Consider the following 24,291-nt stretch of genomic DNA (forward strand, 5'->3'; position numbering starts at 1 on the left):
GATAATTTTATTCTTTGTACTCTGTCCATCTGGCTGGGTTTCCCCAGGCAATCTGTGCGGCTTCCAGCATATACAGAAACATATTAAAACATCAACCATTAAAAACTTCCCTAAAGAGCGCTGCCTTCAGATGTCTTCTAAAAGCCAGATAGTTGTTTATTTCCTTGAGATCTGATGGGAGGGCGCCACCACCGAGAAGGCCCTCTGCCAGGTTCCCTGTAACCTTGCTTCTCGCAGGGAGGGAACCGCCAGAAGGCCCTTGGAGCTGGACATCCGTGTCCGGGCTGAAAGATGGGGATGGAGACGTTCCTTCAGGTATACTGGGCTGAGGCTGTTTAGGGCTTTCAGGGTCAGCACCGACACTTTGAATTGTGCTCGGAAACGTCCTGGGAGCCAATGTAGGTCTTTCAGGACCGGTGTTATGTGGTCTCGGCGGCCGTTCCCAGTCCCCAGTCTGGCTGCCGCATTCTGGATTAATTGCAGTTTCTGGGTCACCTTCAAAGGCAGCCCCACGGAGAGCGCATGACAGTAGTCCAAGCGGGAGATAACCAGAGTATGCACCACTCTGGAGAGACAGTCTGTGGGCAGGGAGGGTCTCATCCTGCGTACCAGATGGAGCTGCCTTGGACACAGAATTGACCTGTGCCTCCATGGACAGCTGGGAGTCCAAAATGACCCCCAGGCTGCGCACCTGGTCCTTCAGGGGCACAGTGACCCCATTCAGGACCAGGGAGTCCCCCACACCTGCCTGCCCCCTGTCCCCCCAAAACAGTCCGTCTGTCTTGTCAGGATTCAACCTCAATCCGTTAGCCACCATCCATCCTTCAACAGCCTCCAGGCACTCACACAGGACCTTCACCGCCTTCACTGGTTCTGATTTGAAAGAGAGGTAGAGCTGGGTATCATCCGCATACTGATGGACAACCAGTCCAAACCCCTGATGATCTCTCCCAGCGGCTTCTTATAGATGTTAAAAAGCATGATTGATGGGGAGAAGGAAGAGAGGGATCAGAGGGGGGGGGACAGCCATTTCCCAGCCCCCCCCAAATAAGCCTAGATTTATTTTCAAAACCGCCCCTGCAAAATCTGACCCGAGCGGGAGGCCAATTTTGCAGGCCGCTCCTCCCCTTCTGTGGCACGCGGTTGTCCCCAGCAGCCTCCGATTAGCAAAGCGGCTGGAACAGCCTGGGGCGGACTTAATCCTATGAGAGAAAACTGTTTGTTTGTGCCAAATATGTATCTGTCTATCTCCTCTTAAGAGCTGTCAACTTCCTGGTGGAGAGAGAGGCAGGAGGGGATCTGTTGTGTGTCTGAAGTTTGCAGGAAATTGGAGAGGGCTGAGTAATAGTGGGGGCTGTTGGCTTTCGTAATAATAATAATAAATTATTTGTTTGTACTCTGCCCATATATAGGACGCGGGTGGCACTGTGGGTTAAACCACAGAGCCTAGGACTTGCCGATCAGAAGGTCGGTGGTTAGAATCCCCGCAATGACGGGGTGAGCTCCCGTTGCTCGGTCCCTGCTCCTGCCAACCTAGCAGTTCGAAAGCACGTCAAAGTGCAAGTAGATAAATAGGTACCGCTCTGGCGGGAAGGTAAACGGTGTTTCCGTGCGCTGCTCTGGTTCGCCAGAAGCGGCTTAGTCCTGCTGGCCACATGACCCGGAAGCTGTACGCCGGCTCCCTCGGCCAATGAAGCGAGATGAGCGCCACAACCCCAGAGTCGGCCACGACTAGACCTAATGGTCAGGGGTCCCTCTACCTTTACCTTTTTACTCTGCCCGTATGACTGGTTTGCCCCAGCCGCTCTGAGCAGCTCCCAACAGAATATTAAAAAGACAATAAAACATCCGATATTTAAAAACTTCCCTAAACAGGAAGGTGCCTTCTAAAAGCTTCCAACATAAAAATATAAAAATAGCTTTCACATGGCAGGAAACCCCAGGGGTGCCATCGTTCTGTCCCTTTGGAGAAGCTCATTTTAAAAAACAGGGCGGTGGATAACTTCGCCATAATTGAATACAGTGGTACCTCGGGTTACAGACGCTTCAGGTTACAGACTCTGCTAACCCAGAAATAGTACCTCGGGTTAAGAACTTTGCTTCAGGATGAGAACAGAAATCGTGTGGCGGCAGCAGGAGGCCCCATTATCTAAAGTGGTGCTTCAGGTTAAGAACAGTTTCAGGTTAAGAACGGACCCCCAGAACGAATTAAGTACTTAACCCGAGGTACCACTGTATGCCTAAACCATCAGCCCTCCCTTTTTCATCGCAGAAATGTTGCGGGTTGGAGAGTCAAGTAACTATACAGCCTTTAGAAGACATCTGAAGGCAGTCCTTTCTAGTGAAGCTGTTTGTTTGTTTGATGAATTTATATACCGTATTTTTTGCTCTATAAGACTCCCTTTTTCCCTCCTAAAAAGTAAGGGGAAATGTGTGTGCGTCTTATGGAGCGAATGCAGGCTGCGCAGCTATCCCAGAAGCCAGAACAGGCAGAGGGATCGCTGCTTTCTCTGTGCAGCGATCCCTCTTGCTGTTCTGGCTTCTGACATTCAGAATATTTTTTTTCTTGTTTTCCTCCTCCAAAAACTAGGTGCGTCTTATGGTCTGGTGCGTCTTATAGAGCGAAAAATACGGTATGTTGGAAGTCGCCCAGAGTGGTTGGGGCAATCCAGTCGGATGGGCAGGGTATAATTATTAAAATGATGATGCAATAAGACACCCCTTTTTTCATTGGAGAAATGTTGGAAGGGTATAGATTCGAGGGTTGGCCAAAACCAAGCCTGCCTTTGTGTGTAGCAGTGAACTGGTGGAACTCCCTGTAAGATTATCTTTCATGAACACGGTCTTAACAGTGAGTCCGTAAGTGACTGTGGAGGCCAATTCTGGATCCACACGTCCTTCCACAGTGGGGACATTGGTCTCCGGGCGGGAGTTGATCCCGGTGAGGGTTTGCCAAGCGTGCCTTCCTCTTAGCATGTTTCTCCCTTGCGTCCTGAGTTCGAGTGTCTCCAAAGCCCACAACACCTTTGGGAAAGGCTGTTCTCCAACTGGAGCGCTCGCAGGCCAGTGTTTCCCAATTGTCAGTGTTTATACTTCATTTTTTTTAGATTTGCCTTGAGAGAGTCTTTGAACCTCTTTTGTTGACCACCAGCATTATGCTTTCCATTTCTAAGTTCAGAATAGAGGAGTTGCTTTGGGAGACGATCATCAGGCATCCGCACAACATGACCAGTCCAACAAAGTTGATGCTGAAGAATCATCGCTTCAGCACTGGCGATCTTTGCTTCTCCCAGGACACTGGCCTGTCTTCCCAAGTGATGTGTAAAAATTTTCGGAGACCCCACAGCTGGAATCTTCTGAGGAGGTGGAGGTGGCGTTTATAAGTGGTCCACGTTTCACAAGCATAGAGTAAGGTTGGTAGTGCAATAGCTTTGTAAACGAGCATTTAGGTTTCCCTGCAAATGTGTCCCGGTATATATAGCAAGGTCATGGAGAACTTGCAACCCTCCACAAGTTGTGGGCCTCAAAACACACACACATTATCTCTGACCACTGAGCATGCTGACCAGCGCTTTTGGGAGCTGGGAGTCCAAAAGCGTCCGGGGGGTGCTGGTATTCAGGTCCCTGTGTTCCTGTTCTAAGAGGATCAACGGCCCTCGCTTGATGGATAAGTTGCCCAGCTGAGCGGAAGGTCACGGAGGAGAAGAATAGGCCCTTTGAGAAGTTAGGTCTGGTATAAGGCAGTCATGAGACCCCTTTTAGCTTGGTCATGGGATACAGCATCAGCAAGGAGCCCCCCGCCCCGCCGCAGTTAAGTCCTCTTAAGTCGATTTTCGGTTCCCACTTCCAAGCCCTGTCCGACTCGGGCTTTTCACGTGCTGGTCATATGAATGGCGACAGTATAAAACCGACGCCTGGCGGACCATCGGTTCCATCATCTAGAAAGAAGAAGAAGAGGACGAGGCGAGGGTCACTGAGCTTTCTCGGGACAGGGAGCCCAGCTGCTGCCAGAAAGAAGTCACCCCCCCCCCAAAGCGGTGTTGGTAAGGCAGCCGAGAATGGAGAAGACCCCTTTGGTATCAAGGAAGTGGGGCAGATCTTGTTTACAGGAGCGAGGGAAACCTCCTTGGAAGTTTTTAAAGCAGAGGTTGGGTGATCTTGGCTGCTTCAGCCGAGATTCCCGCATTGCGGGGGGGTTGGTCTAGAGGACCTTTGAGGGTCCCAGCTCGATGGTTCTATAATTCAGCGGCGAGCGTTTTGCCACGGACGGGGTCACTGGGTGGGTCCCGAGCTGGTGGCATTCACGTCGTACGTTCAAAGCGCGTGGCACCACAACCCTCGGCCAGAATTCTTTGGAGTATAGTTTGCTAAGGGTGCTGGGAACCAATAATAATAATAATAATAATAATAATAATAATAATAATAATCTGGCTGGGTTCCCCCAACCACCCTGGGCGGCTCCCAACAGAATACCAACAGCAACAATAAAAAGGCGATAAAATATCAAACACTGAAAATCTCCCTAAACAGGGCTGCCTTCAGATGTCTTCTAAAAATAAGATAGTTGCTTATTTCCTTCCTTCATGGGGGGAAATTAAGGGCTTTTACTGTATCCCATGGAGGTGACCATCGAATGAGTGTGGCAGTTAGCTTCCTGGGAATCTTGGAGCCTGCTTTTTATTTCACGTTCCTAGTCCTCATGAGTGTAACGATTTAAAGAGCGTGGCTTTACTCTCAAAAGCGGAGCGCTCTGACGGCAGCTTATATTCAGACAATCCTCTCTGAAAGCCATCCCAATCTCCGATAAAGTCTCCGATAAAGGTTAAAGAAATATTTGCTGTATTCCGTGCCAGATTTTTTTATTTTTATTTTTAATCTATATGCTTAGACGATGCAATTTCTGTGCTAGGGAAAGCTGGATATGGGAACCACCAGAAGAACGTGAAACCGTCTCTTATTTTGCATGGTTTGTTTTATTCTGCAGAGTTTGCATTTTTTGCATGTATAATAGCTATGTAATTTCTCACGGATATGGGAGACTCTGGATGTTGTCTTCTGGAACGGACCACGCCCTGTCGAGGTTTGCAATCCAGAACTCAACAAAGAGAAAGGATATGTGCTCCGTTGGTATAGCAATAATAATAATAATAAAAATAAAAATACCCCGCGCCCATCTGGCTGGGTTTCCCCAGCCACTCTGGGCGGCTTCCAGCAGAATATAAAAACGTAATAAAATGCCAGACGTTTAAAAATTCCCGATACAGGGCTGCCTTCAGATGCATACTGGATAAAACCAGATTTACCTCCCCATTTCGGAGGTTATGGGGCTTTCTGGAGCTCGGGAAGAGTGTCGTCTGCCACGGAATGCGCACAAGCAGTGCAACTTCTGCCATTTACGATGCACCAAAAATGTTTCAAATGTGGGTTAAAATAAAAATAAATATTGACACAGTAGTGACAGTTTCGAGGTCTTAACTCCCCCCTGGGCTCCTTGGGGAGGAGTCAGGGCTGAGATAGGAAAAAACGCACACGAATAAACTAAAGAAAAATAAATTAGACGTGCTGGCAAACGTTAGCATGCGCTGAAAGCCTCTGTCTCAAGGAGCTGATGGTTTAGGTATATTCAAGTTTCTAATCCTCATTTTTTTTCTTCCCCATTTCCCCTCCCACTTTCTTTTTTTTTTAAATTTTTTATTGATACAACAAGAAAAAAGAAAAAAACACAAATACCAAATTACACACAAGAATAACCATAGACACATAATTTTCTTAGCAAACAATAAAACATCTATTGGTCTTAACACTAAAGACCCAACCTCCCGTCTATTCCATATTTCAAATTCATATTACTTATTGCCAATACACACTTTTATCATAATTAAACTTAATAAATCTAATTTCTTATATCTACCTTTCAACTATTACTGAAGTTCCTCGAATGCTGCAACAGAATTTAAACTACTGTACTATATTTATTTTTCAGATATTCTTTGAAAACCTCCCATTGTGAAACAAATTCCTGTTTGGATTTTTTCTCCTTTCGCAGGACGCTGAATCGTCTTTCCTTCTGCTTCTCCTCGACACGTTCTTCCTTCTTTTTTTTACATCTCTCCTTGTCCCCTTCTTTCTCTCCCCCCCCCAACTCTCATTCCACTCAATTGTGTCGAAGGCCTTTAGAAGGATTGGACTTGTCCCCAGAGGATTCCTGCACCCCCACCGCTAGGCTTTGTGGTTTTCCCTTTGTCATCCTATGCCTGGGAGATTCTTGGGGGGCTGGGATAGTAAAGGGAAGCTCACCTAGCTATGGGCCCAGCTCCGGGGAGGAAGATCGGAGAGACACCCTCAAAAAGCGGCAACGTCACCTGAACGTCATCTCTCCCTACTCCATGTAACTGACAGCTGACTCAGGAAGAATGGAATAAATTTAATGATTATTTAGTTAAATTTGTTAAGTTAAAATAACCGGAAACAGCTTGCAGATACTTAATAGGCTTAGGATTTTGTTTATGTTAAGTGATGAATTAATATGCTTAATTATATAAGGTGAAGATTTAAGGATGTTAATGTCTAAGTTAAATTTTATAAAAATTGGGATTTGGAAAAGCATTAAAAGGACATGCAATGAAATTCAACTAAGGGGAAGCGAGGAAGTCACTTAACAAAGTTAATAACAGTAATTTTCAATAAGGCTATGATTTATGTTTGTCTTGTGTGTTTGTTTGTTTATAATACTGTGAAAACCAATAAAAAAAAATTTTGGGGGAAAAAAAGTAACTGACAGCTGACACCGGATCCGCACCCGAAAGCTGCTGGACTTCCCTTGCACAGTCTCGGCCACGACCCTTTTATATACAGAGCTTGAGGGCTAGAAGCTTGACGTCTTTAAAAGAAAAGAATGTAAGCTGGAATTCTCAGGGCAATTGCATGGCCGTTGCTGACAGAGGCTGTCTTCTAAGGTCCTCAACAGAGGGAAATTGGAGAGCTTCGCTGGTTACAGCGTGGCGCTGTTGATGCCAAGGTTGCAGGTTCGATCCTCATATGGGATGGCTGCATATTCCTGAATTCCGGGGGGTTGGACTAGATGACCCTTAGGGTCCCTTCCAGCTGGACGAATCAACAATTCTACAGTTCTATTCTTTGCAAGCAAAAAGTAGCAGTCCTCTGGAACTCCTCAGAGAAAGGATGTGGTTTTAAAAATTGTAAGACGTTGAGATAAACTGTACCTTTAGCACTCTCGTTTGTATATAATTATCTCTAACCTGTACATATTTATTTATTTTTTTGAAACGGTGGTCTATTGTTTTATTAGCCTCTGGGCAACTGTGCATAAATGGGACACTCCTTTTGGGGAGCGGGGGCTGGGGGGGCCTGAGAATGTAAGCAGAGACATGAACCCCAAAATGTTGCCTTCGGAAACATACGATACTCCTCCAAATTCAATGAGACTGGCTGCCTAGCGGAATAGCTCTAAACTTAAATAATAAAAATAAAAATAAAGATTTACTGGCATAAACACATACAGTGGTACTTCGGGTTACATACGCTTCAGGTTACATACGCTTCAGGTTACACACTCCGCTAACCCAGAAATAGTGCTTCAGGTTAAGAACTTTGCTTCAGAATGAGAACAGAAATCGGGCTCTGGCAGCGCGGCAGCAGCAGGAGGCCCCATTAGCTAAAGTGGTGCTTCAGGTTAAGAACAGTTCCAGGTTAAGAACGGACCTCCGGAACGAATTAAGTACTTAACCCGAGGTACTACTGTACAGAAGAGCTTTCCAAACTTTCCATGCTGGCGACACCCTTTTCAGACGTGCATCATTTCGCGACACAGAAATTTCAGTTTTACTAGCAAACAAGTTTTACTAACAAACCCCTTTCCAACATTCGCGCGACACACCTACAAACCGCAGCCGGCAAACCAACGCGTCGCGGCGCACGGTTTGGAAAGCTCTGACCTACAGAATACAATAAAAACGGCGAAGAAAAATAAACGTGACAGTAGAAAAATAAAACACAGACACAGAGGGGTTTTTTTTAAAAAAAGCAACAACCAGGAAACGACTGAAAATAAAATGCCGAATTCAGTTGCCGCGTATGAGAAGAAAACTACAACTAATCCAGATCACGGCTGCTGGACTGGGGAATGGGAGTGGCCGCTGGGACCATATAACACCGGTCCCCAAAGTTCTTCACAGGCTTCCGCTAAGTTTCCGAGCACAATTCAAAGTGTTGGTGCTGACCTTGAAAGCCCTAAATGGCCTCAAAGGCCCAGTATACCTGAAGGAGCGTCTCCACACCCATTGTTCAGCCCGGACACCTGGGTCCATCTCCCGAAGGCCTTCTGGCGGTTCCCTCCCTGCGAGAAGTGAGGTTACAGGGAGCCACGCAGAGGGCCTTCTCGATGGTGGCGCCCATTCTGTGAGGACGAAATGTCTGAATGGTGGGGAGGAACTGAAAAGGCCACGTGAAGCTCCTTAGAGGAGAGGGGGCTCCTTAGAGGAGAGGGGGGTCTATGACTATAATAATAAATAAATTAAATAATAATCAGCATTCCCTGGTGCATACAAGAAAAGGCAGGAAGGAAACCTCTACTTAAAATAGGCATTCCCTCCTGGGAGTGCCTAATAATAATAATATTTTATTGTTTATACCCTGTCCATCTACCTGGGTTGCCCCAGCCACTCTGGGCGGCTCCCAAAATATATATTAAAAAGCACAATAAAACAGCAACCATTAAAAACTTGCCTGAACAGGGCTGCCTTCAGATGTCTTCTAAAAACCAAATAGTTGTTTATCTTGTTTGTGAGTAACTATGCAGCCTTTAGAAGACATCTGAAGGGAGTCCTGCATAGGGAAGCTTTTTAAAGCTTTTATTATGTTTCTATGTGTGTTGGAAGCTGCCCAGAGTGGCTGGGGAAATGCAGTCAGATGGGTGGGTTATAATAATAATAATAATGATAATGATATCTGTTTAACATCTGACGGAAGGGCGTTCCACAGTGTGGGTGCCACTACTGAGAAGGCCTTCTTGCCTGGTTCCCTGTAGCTTCACATCTCGTAGGAAAATAGCTCCACTTCTCCGATGAAAATAGGGACGTCCTATTCCATCCCCTCCAACGTTTCTACCGTGAAAATATTCCATCCCCTCCAACGTATCTCCCCTGAAAATAGGGACGTCCTATTCCATCCCCTCCAACGTTTCTCCCTTGAAAATAGAGACGTCCTATTCCATCCCCTGGGACGCAGGTGGCGCTGTGGGTTAAAAGCCTCAGCGCCTAGGACTTGCCGATCGAAAGGTTGGCGGTTCGAATCCCTGCGGCGGGGTGCGCTCCCGCTGCTCGGTCCCAGCGCCTGCCAACCTAGCAGTTCGAAAGCACCTCCGGGTGCAAGTAGGTAAATAGGGACCGCTTACCAGCGGGAAGGTAAACGGCGTTTCCGTGTGCGGCTCTGGCTCGCCAGAGCAGCGATGTCACGCTGGCCACGTGACCCGGAAGTGTCTCCGGACAGCGCTGGCCCCTGGCCTCTTAAGTGAGATGGGCGCACAACCCCAGAGTCTGTCAAGACTGGCCCGTACGGGCAGGGGTACCTTTACCTTTACCTTTACCTATTCCATCCCCTCCAACGTTTCTCCCCTGAAAATAGGGACGTCCTCTTCCATCCCCTCCAACGTTTCTCCCCTGAAAATAGGGACGTCCTCTTCCATCCCCTCCAACGTTTCTCCCCTGAAAATAGGGACGTCCTATTCCATCCCCTCCAATGTTTCTCCCCTGAAAATAGGGACGTCCTATTCCATCCCCTCCAACGTTTCTCCCCTGAAAATAGGGACGTCCTATTCCACCCCCTCCAACGTTTCTCTGACAAAAGTAGGGATGCCCTAAGGAAAAGAGGGAGCTTCCGGGATCAGATCAGAAACCAGTATGGCTTCTGTAAATCTGGGACTGTCCCTGGAAAATATAGACACTTGGGAGGGTCTGATCTCATGGTTGTGAGTTCGAGTCCTATGTTGGGCAATTGACCCGGGGGTTCCTTAGAATTCTACAATCCCTGGTCAAAGAAGCAACTATCTTTGATAGATTGAAGAACGTCCTATTTAATAGAGGTATCCTCTCCTGCGTAGGTGTCCTGGGTGCCTGAGCATCCACAAAACTCCCCATGAACGGCCTCGGTTCAGTATATCTGAAGGAGCATCTCCACCCCCATCATTCAGCCCGGACACCGGGGTCCCTCTCCTGAGGGCCTTGTGGCGGTTCCCTCCCTGCGAGAAGCCAGGTTACAGGAAATCAGGCAGAGGGCCTTCTTGGTTGTGGCTCCCGCCCTGTGGAGCGCCCTCCCAGCCGATGTCAAAGAGAACAACTACTACAGTGGTACCTCGGGTTACATACGCTTCAGGTTACAGACTCTGCTAACCCAGAAATAATACCTCGGGTTAAGAACTTTGCTTCAGGATGAGAACAGAAATTGCACGGCAGCAGCAGGAGGCCCCATTAGCTAAAGTGGTGCCTCAGGTTAAGAACAGTTTCAGGTTAAGAACGGACCTCCAGAACGAATTAAGTATGTAACCAGACGTACCACTGTACCTGACTTTTAGAAGACATCTGAAGGCAGCCCTGTTTAGGGAAGCTTTTAATGTCTGATGCATTACTGTATTTTAATATTTTGTTGGAAGCCGCCCAGAGTGGCTGGGGAAGCCCAGCCAGATGGGCGGGGTATAAATAATAAATGATGATGATGATGATGAAGGGGCCGGGCACCCACCAATTTCGGCGCCAGGGCATGGCACCCACGGGGCCAAGGTGGCTCTCTTGTGCGCGGAGAATGACTTTTCTTTGATGGATTTTTGATGGGCGGCGGGCCCAAAAGTTGTTGAGTTTTAGGGGGAGAGATCTCACAAAGCGTTGCTGAGCTTTTTGGGGGAGATCGCTTGGGGGGGAGGAAACTCCCACGGGTGCAAACTCGTGAGAAACTCCCCAGCCGCAGTCTGCAGCCTTGCGCCCTAGCCTGCGCCAAGAGAGACGCGCCGGCATCGCGTCCCAGCCTGGGTTCTTTGCGCTCCACCCTCTGCGCGCTCCTCCCTCCGACGGCACCCAGGGGTGGAGACTCGCCGGGTAGGAGGGTCAAACCGTCGCAGCCTCAATTGCCCTCGCCCCTGGCGCGTGCACGAGCGCGAGTGCGCGCGCCGCCCAGCCTGGGCGGGGACGGTCGCCGGCGTCCCTCCCCTCCTGCCGTCTCTCCACGTTGCGCCAGGGGCGAGGCGGAGCAGCGGCGGCGGCAGCGCGCAGCCTGTCCATCCGAGGAGGAGGCGAGGAGCCGCCTGGACGGCTTTTTTGGGGAGAGAGGAAGGCGGTGCCATCATGTCGGGCTTGGATTACCTGGCCGCCGAGTGCCTCGTTTCCATCTCCACCGGAGCCCTGTTACACCCGGCCGCCGGAGCCAAGGAGGAGCGCGGGGCGCGCCCCATCGTCGCGGCCCCGCCGGAGGCGGCGGGGGAAGCCCTGGGAGGAACCCCCGACGGCGCAGCCAACCTCTCCGGCGCGGCCAAAAGGCACCGATGCCCGTTCCAGGGCTGCGCAAAAATCTACGGCAAATCTTCCCATCTGAAGGCGCATCTCCGGACGCACACGGGTAAGGGCCGCCCCCACCGAGCCCGGGGCCAGTCTCTCTCACCCCCCCACCTCCATCTTACACCCCAGGGGGCCTTTGCTCCCCTCTTCATAACATATCCCCAAATGTGGATAGGCATGCAAACGCGCTCCATGTGATGGATTATGCGGGTTTCCTGGGGGCCCCCAATATTTCGTTCAAGGTGGCACCCCCGGAACCCCGAGGCCACCCTCCCCCCCCCCGGCCGGTTGCCGCCTCGCTTTCCCTCCCCCGCCCCACCCCCGTGGCCTCCACCCACGTGGGGAGACCGCGCCTCGCTCGCTGGCTCTGGGCGGCGTCGACGCACGCATTTCCTGGATTTGGGCTCGGGTGATTACGCAGCCCACCCACGTCGCGATAGAGACCTCTGCGCCGGTCTCTCTTGCCCGCCCTTACAAGGTGCCGCCCGGGCGCGCCTCCGCCGCCTTACCTCCCCCCCACCCACGCCCCCGCGCGTGGGCTGAGCGATCCCGGCCCCACGTGCTCCGAAAGCGAAAGCGCGCACGAAGAGCGCAGAGGGTGGGGTGCGGAGACTCTCCAGTGTGAGCGGCTTGGGTTTATATCTGTCTCGTATCCTATCGATATGTCTCTTGAGGACCAAAATCCCAGGTTCGGTCGAGCCTCCGGGGCCAGGCGCAGTCTACCTCGGCCGCCGGAGATCAAACAAACAAGCGTGTTTGTTTGTTTGACTGATCCAAGTAGGGCTTTCGTTTGCCAAAGACAGGAGGAGGCGCCGGGTTATGCTTTACGTCCCTGCCCAGGGGTGTAAGTGGGTGGGGTGGGGGGGCTAATCAATTCTGCTTCTCCCCCCTCCACCCACCCGACCAAAAGCCTGCCCCGCCCTAGCAAAAATCCTGGCTACGCCCATGTCCCTGCTCCCTAATTTGAAGAAAAACCTTATGGAAATCTTTTCCCGGCTTCAAATCTCGCCCACTTCTTGTTTGGCAAATGTCTTGCCATGTGGGGCAGTGGGTGTGGCTGGCCTAGGGTGGCCTGATTTGGGAGGGGGTGGGTGGGTGGGCGGGACCTGCTGTGTGGAAATTTCAATTTGGGGAGGGGTTTGGCTGTGGCTTGGTTTCTTGGCTTTCCACCCAGACCTGCTGGGCAAACACCACCATTTACACACACCCCCCCCACCAAAAAAAAAAAAAAAACACATTCAGAAAGTAAACACCTTAAGAGAGTGGGTGGGAAGGTTGTGTCGAAGTGCGATGGGCACGAAGCGGGCAAAGATCACTTTTGCCAGCCCTGGAATTTGACTCTCTGGGAGACCGGTTACCAACCGAAAACCTGGCCTTTTACAGGAATTTGCAGGCGGGCGAGAAGGAAAATGGCACTGTGTCCAATTCCGATTTTGTATTAAAAGGGGCGGAACTGCTCGCTGCTAGAAAAGTACAGTGGTACCTCAGGTTACATACGCTTCAAGTTACAGACTCCGCTAACCCAGAAATAGTGCTTCAGGTTAAGAACTTTGCTTCAGGATGAGAACAGAAATCGGGCTCCGGTGGCAGCAGGAGTCCCCATTAGCTAAAGTGATGCTTCAGCTTAAGAACAGACCTCCAGAACGAATTAAGTACTTAACCTGAGGTACCACTGTATGTGACTTCCCTGGTTTGGATTGTGGACATTTACACTATGCCAGGAATGTGCTGAGTTAAAAAACTCAGATACAGTGGTACCTCGGGTTAAGTACTAAATTCGTTCCGGAGGTCCGTTCTGAACCTGAAACTGTTCTTAACCTGAAGCACCACTTTAGCTAATGGGGCCTTCTGCCGCTGCTGTGCTGCTGGAGCACGATTTCTGTTCTCATCCTGAAGCAAAGTTCTTAACCCGAGGTACTATTTCTGGGTTAGCGGAGGAGTCTAACCTGAAGCATATGTAACCAGAAGCGTCTGTAACCCGAGGTACCACTGTATAGTAGCTAATTGCCAAATGGAATCTTAAACCAAGGTTACTGTCACCACAACAGAATGTCGGGGTCTTTGTTTTGGCCGTGTGACTTATTAGTATAATAATCGTTATTCATTTCTATACCACTTTATATTAACAAAGAACAAATCTCAAAGCGGTTTACAACGCATTAAAACGCCAAACGAAACCTGGAATAAATAAAAAAACTGCAAGCTTCACAGAGACTATTTTCCCCCAAAATTTTTTTTTATTGATTTTCACAACATTATAAACAAACAAACAAACACATAAGACAAACAAACATAAATCATAGCCTTATTGAAAATTACACTTATTAACATTGTTAAGTGACTTCCTCGCTTCCCCTTGGTTGAATTTCATTGCGTATCCTTTTAACGGTTTTCCAAATCACGGAGACTTATTTCGGATCCTTCTCTATAAGTGAAATTTCGCTTTCCCCATGTTTATGGACCTGCTTAATTTAGAGAGCTGCCCCGCAACAGAAGGTCTCTAGGAAGGCAGTGTGGTGTATTGGTTACAGCATCGGGCTAGGACCTGGGAGATGAGGGTTCGAATCCCCGCTGCGTCCGGAAACTCACTGGGTGACCTCGGACCCTGGGCCGAGAGAACAAGGGCCAGGAAACCCATTTTTTTCTGCCTGGGGCCACATCCCCCAGTTGACAACATTCTGAGGGCCGTACGGCTGTGGGGAAGGGGTGTGTGTGGAGATACTGCAACAAATACAAGTTTGCCTGTGGAAAAAAGGCTACACAAAGAGCCGGGGGTTTCATTACATGAGCAAACACAAGCTCACTTTCCCCTCTGATCAAGAAAGAGGCTTTATTACAGACTGCCCCCCCACCAAAATGATATTCAGAAGCTCAAAAGGCAACCTTCTCTTCACCATAACCAAAATGAAAAGTAGCAAGGACTTTTGCACACAAAAAACCACAACCACAGCCCGCTCCTGAATTCTGAAGTTCTCGTTTTCCAGATAGACTGCTCCTGCTCAGGAAGCCCGATAGGTGAAGATGAACCGCCATCACAGAATCTCAGATTTCCCCTCCCTGTCGCCTTGGCGGAATGTAACCTGGTGTTTGTTTATTTCTCCGAAGAACTCTCTGCTTCAGGCGCCGAATCGGTTTAGTGTCCTGATACACAAATCCAATTCTTTTTTTTTCTTCCAAAAATTTTATTAGTTTTCACAATATTATAAACAAATATACAAACACACAAAAATCATAGCCTTATTGAAAATTACTTTGTTAAGTGACTTCCTCGCTTCCCTTTGGTTGAATTTCATTGCATGTCCTTTTAACGGTTTTCCAAATCCCAATTTTTATGAAATTTACTGTATTTTTCGCTCTATAAGACGTACCCAGTTTTTGGAGGAGGAGAACAAGGAAAAAAATATTCTGAATCCCAGAAGCCAGAACAGCAAGAGGGATCGCTGCACAGTGAAAGCAGCGATCTGTCTTGCTGTTCTGGCTTCTGGGATAGCTGCGCAGCCTGCATTTGCTCCATAAGACACACATGCATTTCCCCTTACTTTTTAGGAGGGGAAAAGTGAGTCTTATAGAGCAAAAAATATGGTAACTTAAACATTAACATCCTTAGATCTTTACCTTACAGAATTAAACATATAAATTCATCACTTAACATAAATAAAACCCTAAGCCCATTAAGAATCTGCAAGCTATTTTCAGTTAGTTTAACTGAACAAATTTAACTAAATAGTCATTAAATTTATTCCATTCTTCCTGATACTCCTCCTCCTCCTGGTCGCGGACTCTTCCGGTTAGGTCGGCTAGCTCCGAAAAATCCATCATCTTCATCTGCCATTCTTCTATTGTTGGTAATTCTTGGGTTTTCCACTTTTTAGCTAACAAAATACGAGCAGCGGTTGTGGCATACAAAAATAATTTAACAAATCCAATTCTTGGCACATATACGCAGAGAGAGGGAGAGCTCTCAACGAGTTTGGAACAGATAGTTCCTTCGATGGAGAGCTGTTAGCGGTGGCTTCACGGTGTGTTTATAAGTCCCCGTCTTGAAGCCAGCCTCGAGAAAAACAAAGCGTCAGGGCTGCATCTGGGTAAACAGACACTCCAAAAGGAGAGAGAAGAGAGAGGGGAAAAAACAAAACCCCACGGTATGCAGACTTTTGCTTGCGCAATCCTGAAATCTGCCTGGCTGGCTTAGCTTTCCTCCCACGAGGAGATTAAGGGCAGCGAACTCCCATGGGCATGAGCTAGGTTGCAAAGACATCTGCTGCGGCACGCTCCTTTGGCAGAGCCGAGCCCAGTTAACCTAAGTCAAGGTTCTAGTCCCAAATAAGGACAGGTTTACAGTGGTGCCTTGGTTCTCAAACTTAATCCGTTCCAAAACCAAAGCGTTCCAAAACCAAGGCACGCTTTCCCCATAGAAAGTAATGCCAAACGGATTAATCCATTCCAGACTTTGAAAAGCAACCCCTAAAACAGCAGTTGGACACAAATTTTACTACCTAACGAGACCGTTGATCCATAAAATGAAAGCAGTAATCAATGTACCGTACTATAAAATAAATAAGACAGTATTGTAGATGGTAAAAATTGAAATGGATTTTTTCCCCTTACCTGCACTGATGATGGTCATGGTTTGGATTTTATCCATTTCCTCAGCCACAACGATCAATCCATCAGTAGCTGAACTGGGTTCTACACAGTCACGAAAGCAAATTAACCGAAAAGACCTCAAAAACAAAAAATGCAAAATAAATAGCAAAAACAAAAGCGCCAAACTTAATCTGTTCCGGAAATCTACTGAGCCGAGGCTGTTTAGGGTTTGAAAGGTCAGCCCCAACACTTTGAATTGTGCTCGGAAACGTACTGGGAGCCAGTGTAGGTCTTTCAGGACCAGTGTTAATATGGTCTTGGCGGCCGCTCCCAGTCCCCAGTCTGGCTGCCGCATTCCGGATTAGTTGCAGTTTCCGGGTCACCTTCAAAGGCAGCCCCACATAGAGCGCATGGCAGTAGTCCAAGCGGGAGATAACCAGAGCATGTACCACTCTGGTGAGACAGTCTGCGGGCAAGGAGGGTCTCATCCTGGGTACCAGATGGAGCTGGTAAACAGCTGCCCTGGATACAGACCCGCACCTCCATGGACAGCTGGGAGTCCAAAATGACCCCCAGGCTGTGCACCTGGTCCTTCGGGGGCACAGTCACCCCATTCAGGACCAGGGAGTCCCCCACACTCACCCGCCCCCTGTCCCCCAAAAGCAGTCCTTCTGTCTTGTCAGGATTCAACCTCAATCTGTTAGCCGCCACCCACCCTCCATGAGTCAAAATTTATGTCTGTATGTTTAGTTTGTATGTTTGTTTTCTTTTCTTTTTTGTAATCTTAAATTGAGAGGTGTATGTTGTTGTTGTTTAGTCGTTTAGTCATGTCTGCCTCTTCGTGACCCCCTGGACCCGAGCACGCCAGGCCCTCCTGTCTTCCACTGTCTCCCGCAGTTTGGTCAAACTCATGTTGGCTGCTTTGAGAACACTGTCCCACCATCTCGTCCTCCGTCGTCCCCTTCTCCTTGCGCCCTCCATCTTTCCCAGCATCAGGGTCTTTTCCAGGGAGTCTTCTCTTCTCCTGAGGAGGCCAAAGTCTTGGAGCCTCAGCTTCCGGATCTGTCCTTCCAGTGAGCACTCAGGGCTGATTTCCTTCAGAATGGAGAGGTTGGATCTTCTTGCAGTCCATGGGACTCTCAAGAGTCTCCTCCAGCACCAGAATTCAAAAGCATCCATTCTTCGGCGACCAGCCTTCTTTATGGTCCAGCTCTCACTTCCATACATCACTACTGGGAAAACCAGAGCTTGAACTATACCGACCTTTGACTGTATGTACAGTGGTACCGCAGGTTAAGTACTTAATTCGTTCCGGAGGTCTGTTCTTAACCTGAAACTGTTCTTAACCTAAAGCACCACTTTAGCTAATGGGGCCTCCTGCTGCTGCCGCGCCACCGGAGCACAATTTCTGTTCTCATCCTGAAGCAAAGATCCTAACCCGAGGTTCTATTTCTGGGTTAGCGGACTCTGTAACCTGAAGCGTATGTAACCCAAGGTATCACTGTATGTATGTATTTATGTATCTATGTATGAGGTGTATGTATCTATGTAGAATAGGTTTGTTTCATGTTCTGGTTTGTGTTGCAATACTTGCAAACACAAACCAGAACATGAAACAAACTTATTCTACAATATGCAATAATTTATCAATAAAGGTTTTAAATATATAAATAAGGAATAAATCGTATCCACCCTGTTACTCCAGCTTATTGTGAATGATAACACGATTCACGCTTTTTTCTTTTCTCTCTGCTTTGCAGGCGAGCGCCCATTTCCTTGCAGTTGGCCCTCTTGCCAGAAGCGATTCGCCCGTTCCGATGAGCTGGCCCGCCACCTGCGCACCCACACCGGCGAGAAGCGCTTCGCCTGCCCGCTCTGCGAGAAGCGCTTCATGCGCAGTGACCACCTGACCAAGCATGCCCGGCGCCACCCGGCTTTCCGCCCGGACATGGTCCGGAGACCCGAGTGCCACAGCACCTCTCCCAGTGACTCTGCCGCAAGCAGCCTGGCCGGGAGCCCCGCCCACGACAGCTCCGCCCCCTGAAACGGCCCCGCTACCCACAATGCTTTGCTGGCCCGCCAGGGACCCTCCGTTGGGCGAAGGGGGCCTGTTCCCGGTTCCCAATTTGGGAGCCTCCAGGGAGCGAGGGTCGCCGCTGGCGATCGGAGGAACCGTTCCAGGCGACTTGCTTCGGTCCATTCGATCGCAACTGTCCACCTTCCCCTGCCCCACGCCTGCCGGGGTTTTTCTGGCATCTAGGGTCCCCTCGCAGCCCCTTTGCCTCAGTTTCCCAACGCAAAGGGACGGTCTGGTTTGGGTGTCTCAAATTGTCCCACCCTGCCGTTCCCTATCACTTTCCAGAAAAGTCTGGATTCTCGGCCCCCTTCCCTGGCTCCCCAATACTCAGGAAAGGATGGGGAAATTAGTCTAGAATGCGCCAAACCTTTCTTCGGCCAGACGGATGGTTTTAGGAAGCTCATTTATATGGTACAATGGGACAGAGATGTCCGCAATTGCACATCACCCAGATCTCGTAACCGAAGGTAGAGTGCCTCTTGCTGGGGAGGAACGATTGCGGTGAACAGATGACTCCAGGATGCTCGGTAAACAGGGTACGGTATAGTCTGAGCTAATCCGGCGTCATTTGTTCCCGGAACCCGGTCACCAGAGGTATATTCCCCCCTAAATAATCTGTTCCTTGCTGTCACGGCTGCCCGCAATTAATCGGAACCCAGCCTTAAAAGGGAAAACAAATACCGTATTTTTCGCTCTCTAAGACGCACCAGACCACAAGACGCACCTAGTTTTTGGAGGAGGAAAACAAGAAAAAAAAATATTCTGAATCTCAGACGCCAGAATAGCAAGAGGGATCGCTAGCAGCAATCCCTCTTGCTGTTCTGGCTTCTGGGATAGCTGCGCAGCCTGCATTCGCTCCATAAGAAGCACACACAGGAGGGAAAAAGTGAGTCTTAGAGAGCAAAAAATACGGTACGTTTGTGTGTGCTGCACAGAGGATCGATTGCTCCGTCCTTCGCTCGCTCGCCAGCCAAAACCTGCTCACCTTGCTTCTCCAAAAACCAGGTGGGGTTTGGCTCGCAGCTCCCACCAGCCCAACCGAAAGCCAGCATGACTGGTGGTTAGCGGTGATGGGGAGATGAATGCCTCTGTTTGGAAAAAGCGCTCGCTTCCTGAGAGTTGAGGAACACCTCTTCCTGGAACAGGGATTGGGAAGCCTGTATGCTTCTCGTGCTGGACACCAGCGGCCAGCATGGCCAATGGGCGGGGGTCATGACCATTGGTGTCCAATAGCATCCACAAAACCCCAGTTTGGGAAACCGCTCTCATCGTCGTCTGCGTCAGAGGCCTGTTTGATTTGCATACCTGTCAATCCTATTCCGTGGGACTTAGCTGAGCATCGCTAGTGGGTAACCTATCCCTAAAATTTGTAAATAATTTCCCCCCTCCCTCCGAACCGGGTCCAAATTTTAATATCTGTACATAGAAAATGGAGGACCTGTTTTTATGGGTGTGGCTGTTCTTGTTATTTTTATATCTATATATATAAACAGTGTAATTTATTTTATTTTTAAATGTAGAATCTGCATCGGTCTGGGGGGGATGTTGATGGAGTGGGGAGAAAGCTTAAGGATTTTATCGTCCTCGTTCTCCCTTTGCATACCTGCCTTACAGCCAAGCAGCGGAGCTGGGAATCGCTTTGCCCACATTCATGTGGACTAGGAACTCGCTTCGGTTTCCGGGGAAGCGGCGCTGTTCGGTGGGCAGCTCTGAGCTAGGTAGACCGCGGAGCCGGCAAGAAGCAGAAGTCTGTGTCGCCCAGGATTTGGGTCCCTGGCTGTTTTTGGACTACAAATCCCATCATGCTTGGTTAGCAGGACCAGGGATGATGGGTTTTGTAGTCCCCAAAAAACCCAACAACACCAGAGCCTGGGCAAGTTTTTGCGAGGGATGTTGGGCACGTTTCAAAGCACTTCCCCCCCACCCCCTTCTTCCTCCCCAGCCGAGATGTATTTCAGGGTGTGGATAAAGAGAAATAGATATACGTGTGTGTTTTTAACGTGAGTTTTGGTGCCTTGGTGCTTCCAGAGGGCCGGATCGCGGCCCTTGAAGGCACCTCTTCCTTCTTCCTTGGTTAAATGCATTTGTGAGGCTTGCTCGCAGGGTGCAGGTACCCCCTCAGCGCAGGAGGGCGGGGTTTTTTTGTTTTTTTGTTTATTTGCCAAGCTGGCAATAGCCATATCTGCGATTGCTCGGTCTACGGGTTGGTGCCGGCCGGGTGTTGGCGCCTGTGTGGCGTCGCTGGCTGCCTTGGTTGCGAAGTGGCCTTGCTCCCTCCCTTGGAAAACGCCGTAGAGTCGGAGGAGCGAGTCAGGGCGAGCGGCCGCTTTTCCCGCTTCCTCTTGCTTTTCGAGGCTCCCGTTTTCTCCACCCGTCGGATCCGGACTTCCGTCCAGGGTCCTTTGGGAAACTGGAGAAGGGGCGTGCGCTCGCACTTTGGGGAGAAAAGCGATCTCTCTGCAGGTGGGTGATGGGGCAGAGAGTTTGCAAGTCGGTGGAGCGACGTTCAAACGCTTTGTGCAAAACCCCAAGCGCAATCCGGACTTTGCGCAAAACCCCGAGCGGAATCCGTGCCGCCATAAAGCTAGGCCAAGCTCACGGAGCCTTTGAGCCTGAAAAATGCTGAGGAACTACCGTTGCCATCATCCCTGGCAGCAGAGGCTGATGGGATTTGTAGTTCCACAACACCTGGCGCACCAATGGTTCCTCGCCTCCAAACTAGATAAACCTCAATGCTTCAGGTCTAGCGATTTAGGCCCTTCCGGGATACACTGCCCGGCCTCCATGAGGCCCTGGATTCGAACTCAAGACCTGAAGATGCAGGCTGGGAAGCGCAAGACATTTTGGGAAGCACACCAGCTGACCAACAGCTGGAAGCTTTGCCTGGGATAATCTTCCTCCTGACCCCCATCTTAAAATTTCCTGAGTTCTCAGGGACTAATAAGGGAACCGAAATTCCCGTGCCCCCCCCCAAAAAAAATTCCTGTTATCTGGGGAAATTATATATTTATGATCTCCCTTCCCTCCTCCCTTTGTAATTAAGCAAGAGATATTTTTTAAACGAAAGCAAGTAGATTTATTTATTTTTGGTTAAAAAGAATAGTGTGCAAATTAACGGGAAGCTGCGCGTCGGTTGAGTGTTCAGGGTTGGTTTGGTCTGTTTGCAATGCGGATTAGAATCGCAGTGCAGGTTTTAAGGGGGGGAAATGTTGGTTTTGGTCGGAGGCGCGACGTATTTTTTCCATTACAGCCGAGAAATCAGCACCCACCTGGCGATTTCCACGCGCTGACAGGAGGCTGACTGCGTCCAAAGTCCTAATCCATCCATCTACCGCATTTTTCGCTCTATAAGACCACAAGACGCACATACAGTGGTGCCCCGCAAGACGAACGCCTCGCAAGACGCTAGACGAAAGGGTTTTCCGTTTTGGAGGCGCTTCGCAAAACGAATTTCCCTATGGGCTTGCTTCGCAAGACGAAAATGTCTTGCCAGTTCCTGCGGGGTTTTTTCCCTCCCCCCCCCTTTCCTAAGCCCTAAGCCGCTTATCAGCTGATCCGCTAAAAGCCGCTAAAAGCGCTAATCCGCTAAGCTGTCAATGGGCTTGCTTCGCAAGACGAAAAAACCGCTATACAAAGAGCCTCACAGAACGGATTAATTTCGTCTTGCGAGGCACCACTGTAGTTTTTGGAGGAGGAAAACAAGAAAAAGAATATTCTGAATCCCAGAAGCCAGAACAGCAAGAGGGATCGCTGCGCAGTGAAAGCAGCAATCCCTCTTGCTGTTCTGGCTTCTGGGATAGCTGCGCAGCCTGCATTCGCTCCATAAGACGCGCACACATTTCCCCTTTTTAGGAGGGAAAAAGTGAGTCTTATGGAGCAAAAAATACGGTATGTTTATTATGAGAAACAGCGAACACAAATGCCTTCATCACATTTTCTTTCTAAGGATCTTCTTTGCGTTCTTGTCAGTCAACCCTGCAGATCTTTAAAGGGTTTTGTGGACATTTCCGTCGGCTCGGAAAACAGGAGATGGTGAAAGCTAAAACTATTTAATTAAAACTTTTTAGTTTATTATAAGACAAACAACAAAGCAACAACCCCAAAACCTGAGGTTGCATTCCTTAAAGCCTCTTATTACCCGGGAGCAAACCCCATTAAATGAAATAGGATTTCTCCCCCTGCGTAGCTGTGGCTATGTTTGCACTAGTAACATTGAACTGGCCGGTGTTTTTAAAAGTAGGGTTTATGTGACCCCAGGCTGCTTCTGAGAAAACTTGGGGAGTTCTTCGACTGCCCTAAATCTTGAGATATCTTCCCCCTCTGAGACCCACACAAAGTCCCATGGCTGTCGTTTTTCTCCCTTGAAAAGCACAAGGTGCCGAAGGTGGAATTTGGGGAGAATGCCAATCTTTCAAAGTTCCCTTCTTGTCACTTTTTCGAGGCTTGGATAATCCAGCTGGGTCTTTTCTCAAGATCCGTTTTAAATGGAAGAGTTGGGTGTGCATGCACTTTTAATTTCTTTCTTGGCAGGCAGGGGAGAGGCATGGCCAGAGGATCTGGCCACCCGCTCAGCAGCCGAAAATTTGCCAAAACAGCTGGCAAACCCTGCCGTATGACTTGTGCAAATGGTGGATTACGCAATGTATTTATTTGACAACGTGTTCCCTTCTCCTGGTCTGAAAAACCCGTGCATCGTGGTGGAGATGGGGGTGAAGGATTTGAGATATTGTCAATATCCCACGCACCCTTTTCCCCTGTTGTTTTTAAAGAAGCACTGAAGCTCGTATGTGTGTGTGTGTGTGTGTGTTTTGGGTGTGCCGCTTGAAAAATAAAAACGACAAACTGCTTTACTCGTGTGTCTTGTGTGCTGTTTGTGAAATTGATTTCCTGCATGCTATCGTAAATGCCTTGCCGTGTCTTAAGAAGGGCTTCCTCGCTGGTCCATGTGTTTGGGACGGCAGCTTTGTTTTTAAGGACATTTTCTCTCGCTGGATCGGGAGAGTTGGAGGGCTCCCAAAGAACATCCAAACCAACCCCCTTTCGTGCGGGAATCGCAACAGTTCACCGCAAGACTGATCTGGGGTGGGAAAAGGGACTCTCTTTGTTTTATATGGATTACTGTTTTTATAAGCTATCTGCCAAGTTATTTAGGAAGAGGATTGAAGAAGACATGTTGCGCATAACACCCCCCTCCCCAAGTGTAAGGACCCCTGACCATTAGGTCCAGTCGTGGCCGACTGGGGCTGCGGCGCTCATCTCTCTTTACTGGCCGAGGGAGCCGGCGTGCAGCTTCTGGGTCATCTGGCCAGCATGACTAAGCCACTTCTGGCGAACCGGAGCAGTGTACGGAAACGCCGTTTACCTTCCCGCCAGAGCGGTACCTATTTATCTACTTGCACTTTGAGGTGCTTTCAAACTGCTAGGTTGGCAGGAGCAGGGACCGAGCAACGGGAGCTCACCCCGTCATTGCGGGGATTCGAACCGCCGACCTTCTGATTGGCAAGTCCTAGGCTCTGTGGTTTAACCCACAGCACCACCCGTGTCTCTCCCCCCCCCCCAAGTGTAGAAAATGCCAAAGGATGTCTCTGCTTTGTTGATACTTGATCTCTTCATCCTCATCTTCTTTGGCGATCCCTCGTAGCCGAATAAGATTGTCTTCCATAAACACGGTTTTATAAATGAGTCTGTAAGTAACTGGAGACCAATTCTGGATCAACACATCCTTCCACAATGGGGACATAGGTTTCCACGCAGGAGTTGATCACAGTGTGGATTTGCCAAGTGTGCCTTCCTCTTAGCACGTTTCTCCCTCGTGTCCTGAGTTGGAGTGTCTTCAAAGCCCAGGACACCTTTGGGAAAGGCTGTTCTCCAACTGGAGCACTCGTGGACCAGTGTTTCCCAATTGTTGGTGTTGATACTACATTTTTTTAGATTTGCCTTGAGAGAGTCTTTGAACCTCTTTTGGTTACCACCAGCATCACGCTTTCCATTTTTAAGTTCCGAATAGTCGCTTTGGAAGACGATAATTGGGCATTCGCACAACATGACCAGCAAGCAGCAATCACA

At 49.1% G+C, this 24,291-nt stretch overlaps 1 protein-coding gene and 2 long non-coding RNA genes across 3 annotated transcripts; 2 read left to right on the forward strand and 1 right to left on the reverse strand.

Moving 5' to 3' along the window:
• Nucleotides 1-2,022: 2,022 nt before the first annotated feature.
• On the forward strand, nt 2,023-8,012 carry LOC307207323. Its single transcript, XR_013834645.1, has 2 exons — nt 2,023-2,166; nt 7,710-8,012. It is a non-coding gene; the product is annotated as an uncharacterized lncRNA (long non-coding RNA).
• Nucleotides 6,695-7,716, reverse strand: LOC307207283. Its single transcript, XR_013834605.1, has 2 exons — nt 6,996-7,716; nt 6,695-6,944 (listed from the first exon to the last, which is right to left on the reverse strand). It is a non-coding gene; the product is annotated as an uncharacterized lncRNA (long non-coding RNA).
• Nucleotides 8,013-11,208: 3,196 nt separating the features above from the next.
• KLF16 (KLF transcription factor 16) lies at nt 11,209-23,075 on the forward strand. Its single transcript, XM_079961022.1, has 2 exons — nt 11,209-11,622; nt 17,909-23,075. The coding sequence occupies exons 1-2, from the start codon at nt 11,352-11,354 to the stop codon at nt 18,190-18,192; spliced, it is 555 nt and encodes a 184-aa protein (XP_079817148.1). The 5' UTR covers nt 11,209-11,351; the 3' UTR covers nt 18,193-23,075.
• Nucleotides 23,076-24,291: the final 1,216 nt, after the last annotated feature.

This window comes from Podarcis cretensis (genome assembly GCF_951804945.1).
Source record: "Podarcis cretensis genome assembly, chromosome: 18".
NCBI classification, from domain to species: Eukaryota; Metazoa; Chordata; class Lepidosauria; order Squamata; family Lacertidae; genus Podarcis; species Podarcis cretensis.

What these genes read in the sequence shown, in the direction of transcription:
- KLF16 (XM_079961022.1), top strand. Translation starts at nt 11,352, where the DNA reads ATGTCGGGCTTGGATTACCTGGCCGCCGAGTGCCTCGTTTCCATCTCC. An exon ending in GCATCTCCGGACGCACACGG is followed by an intron (nt 11,623 to 17,908) that starts GTAAGGGCCGCC and finishes TCTGCTTTGCAG; the next exon opens with GCGAGCGCCCATTTCCTTGC.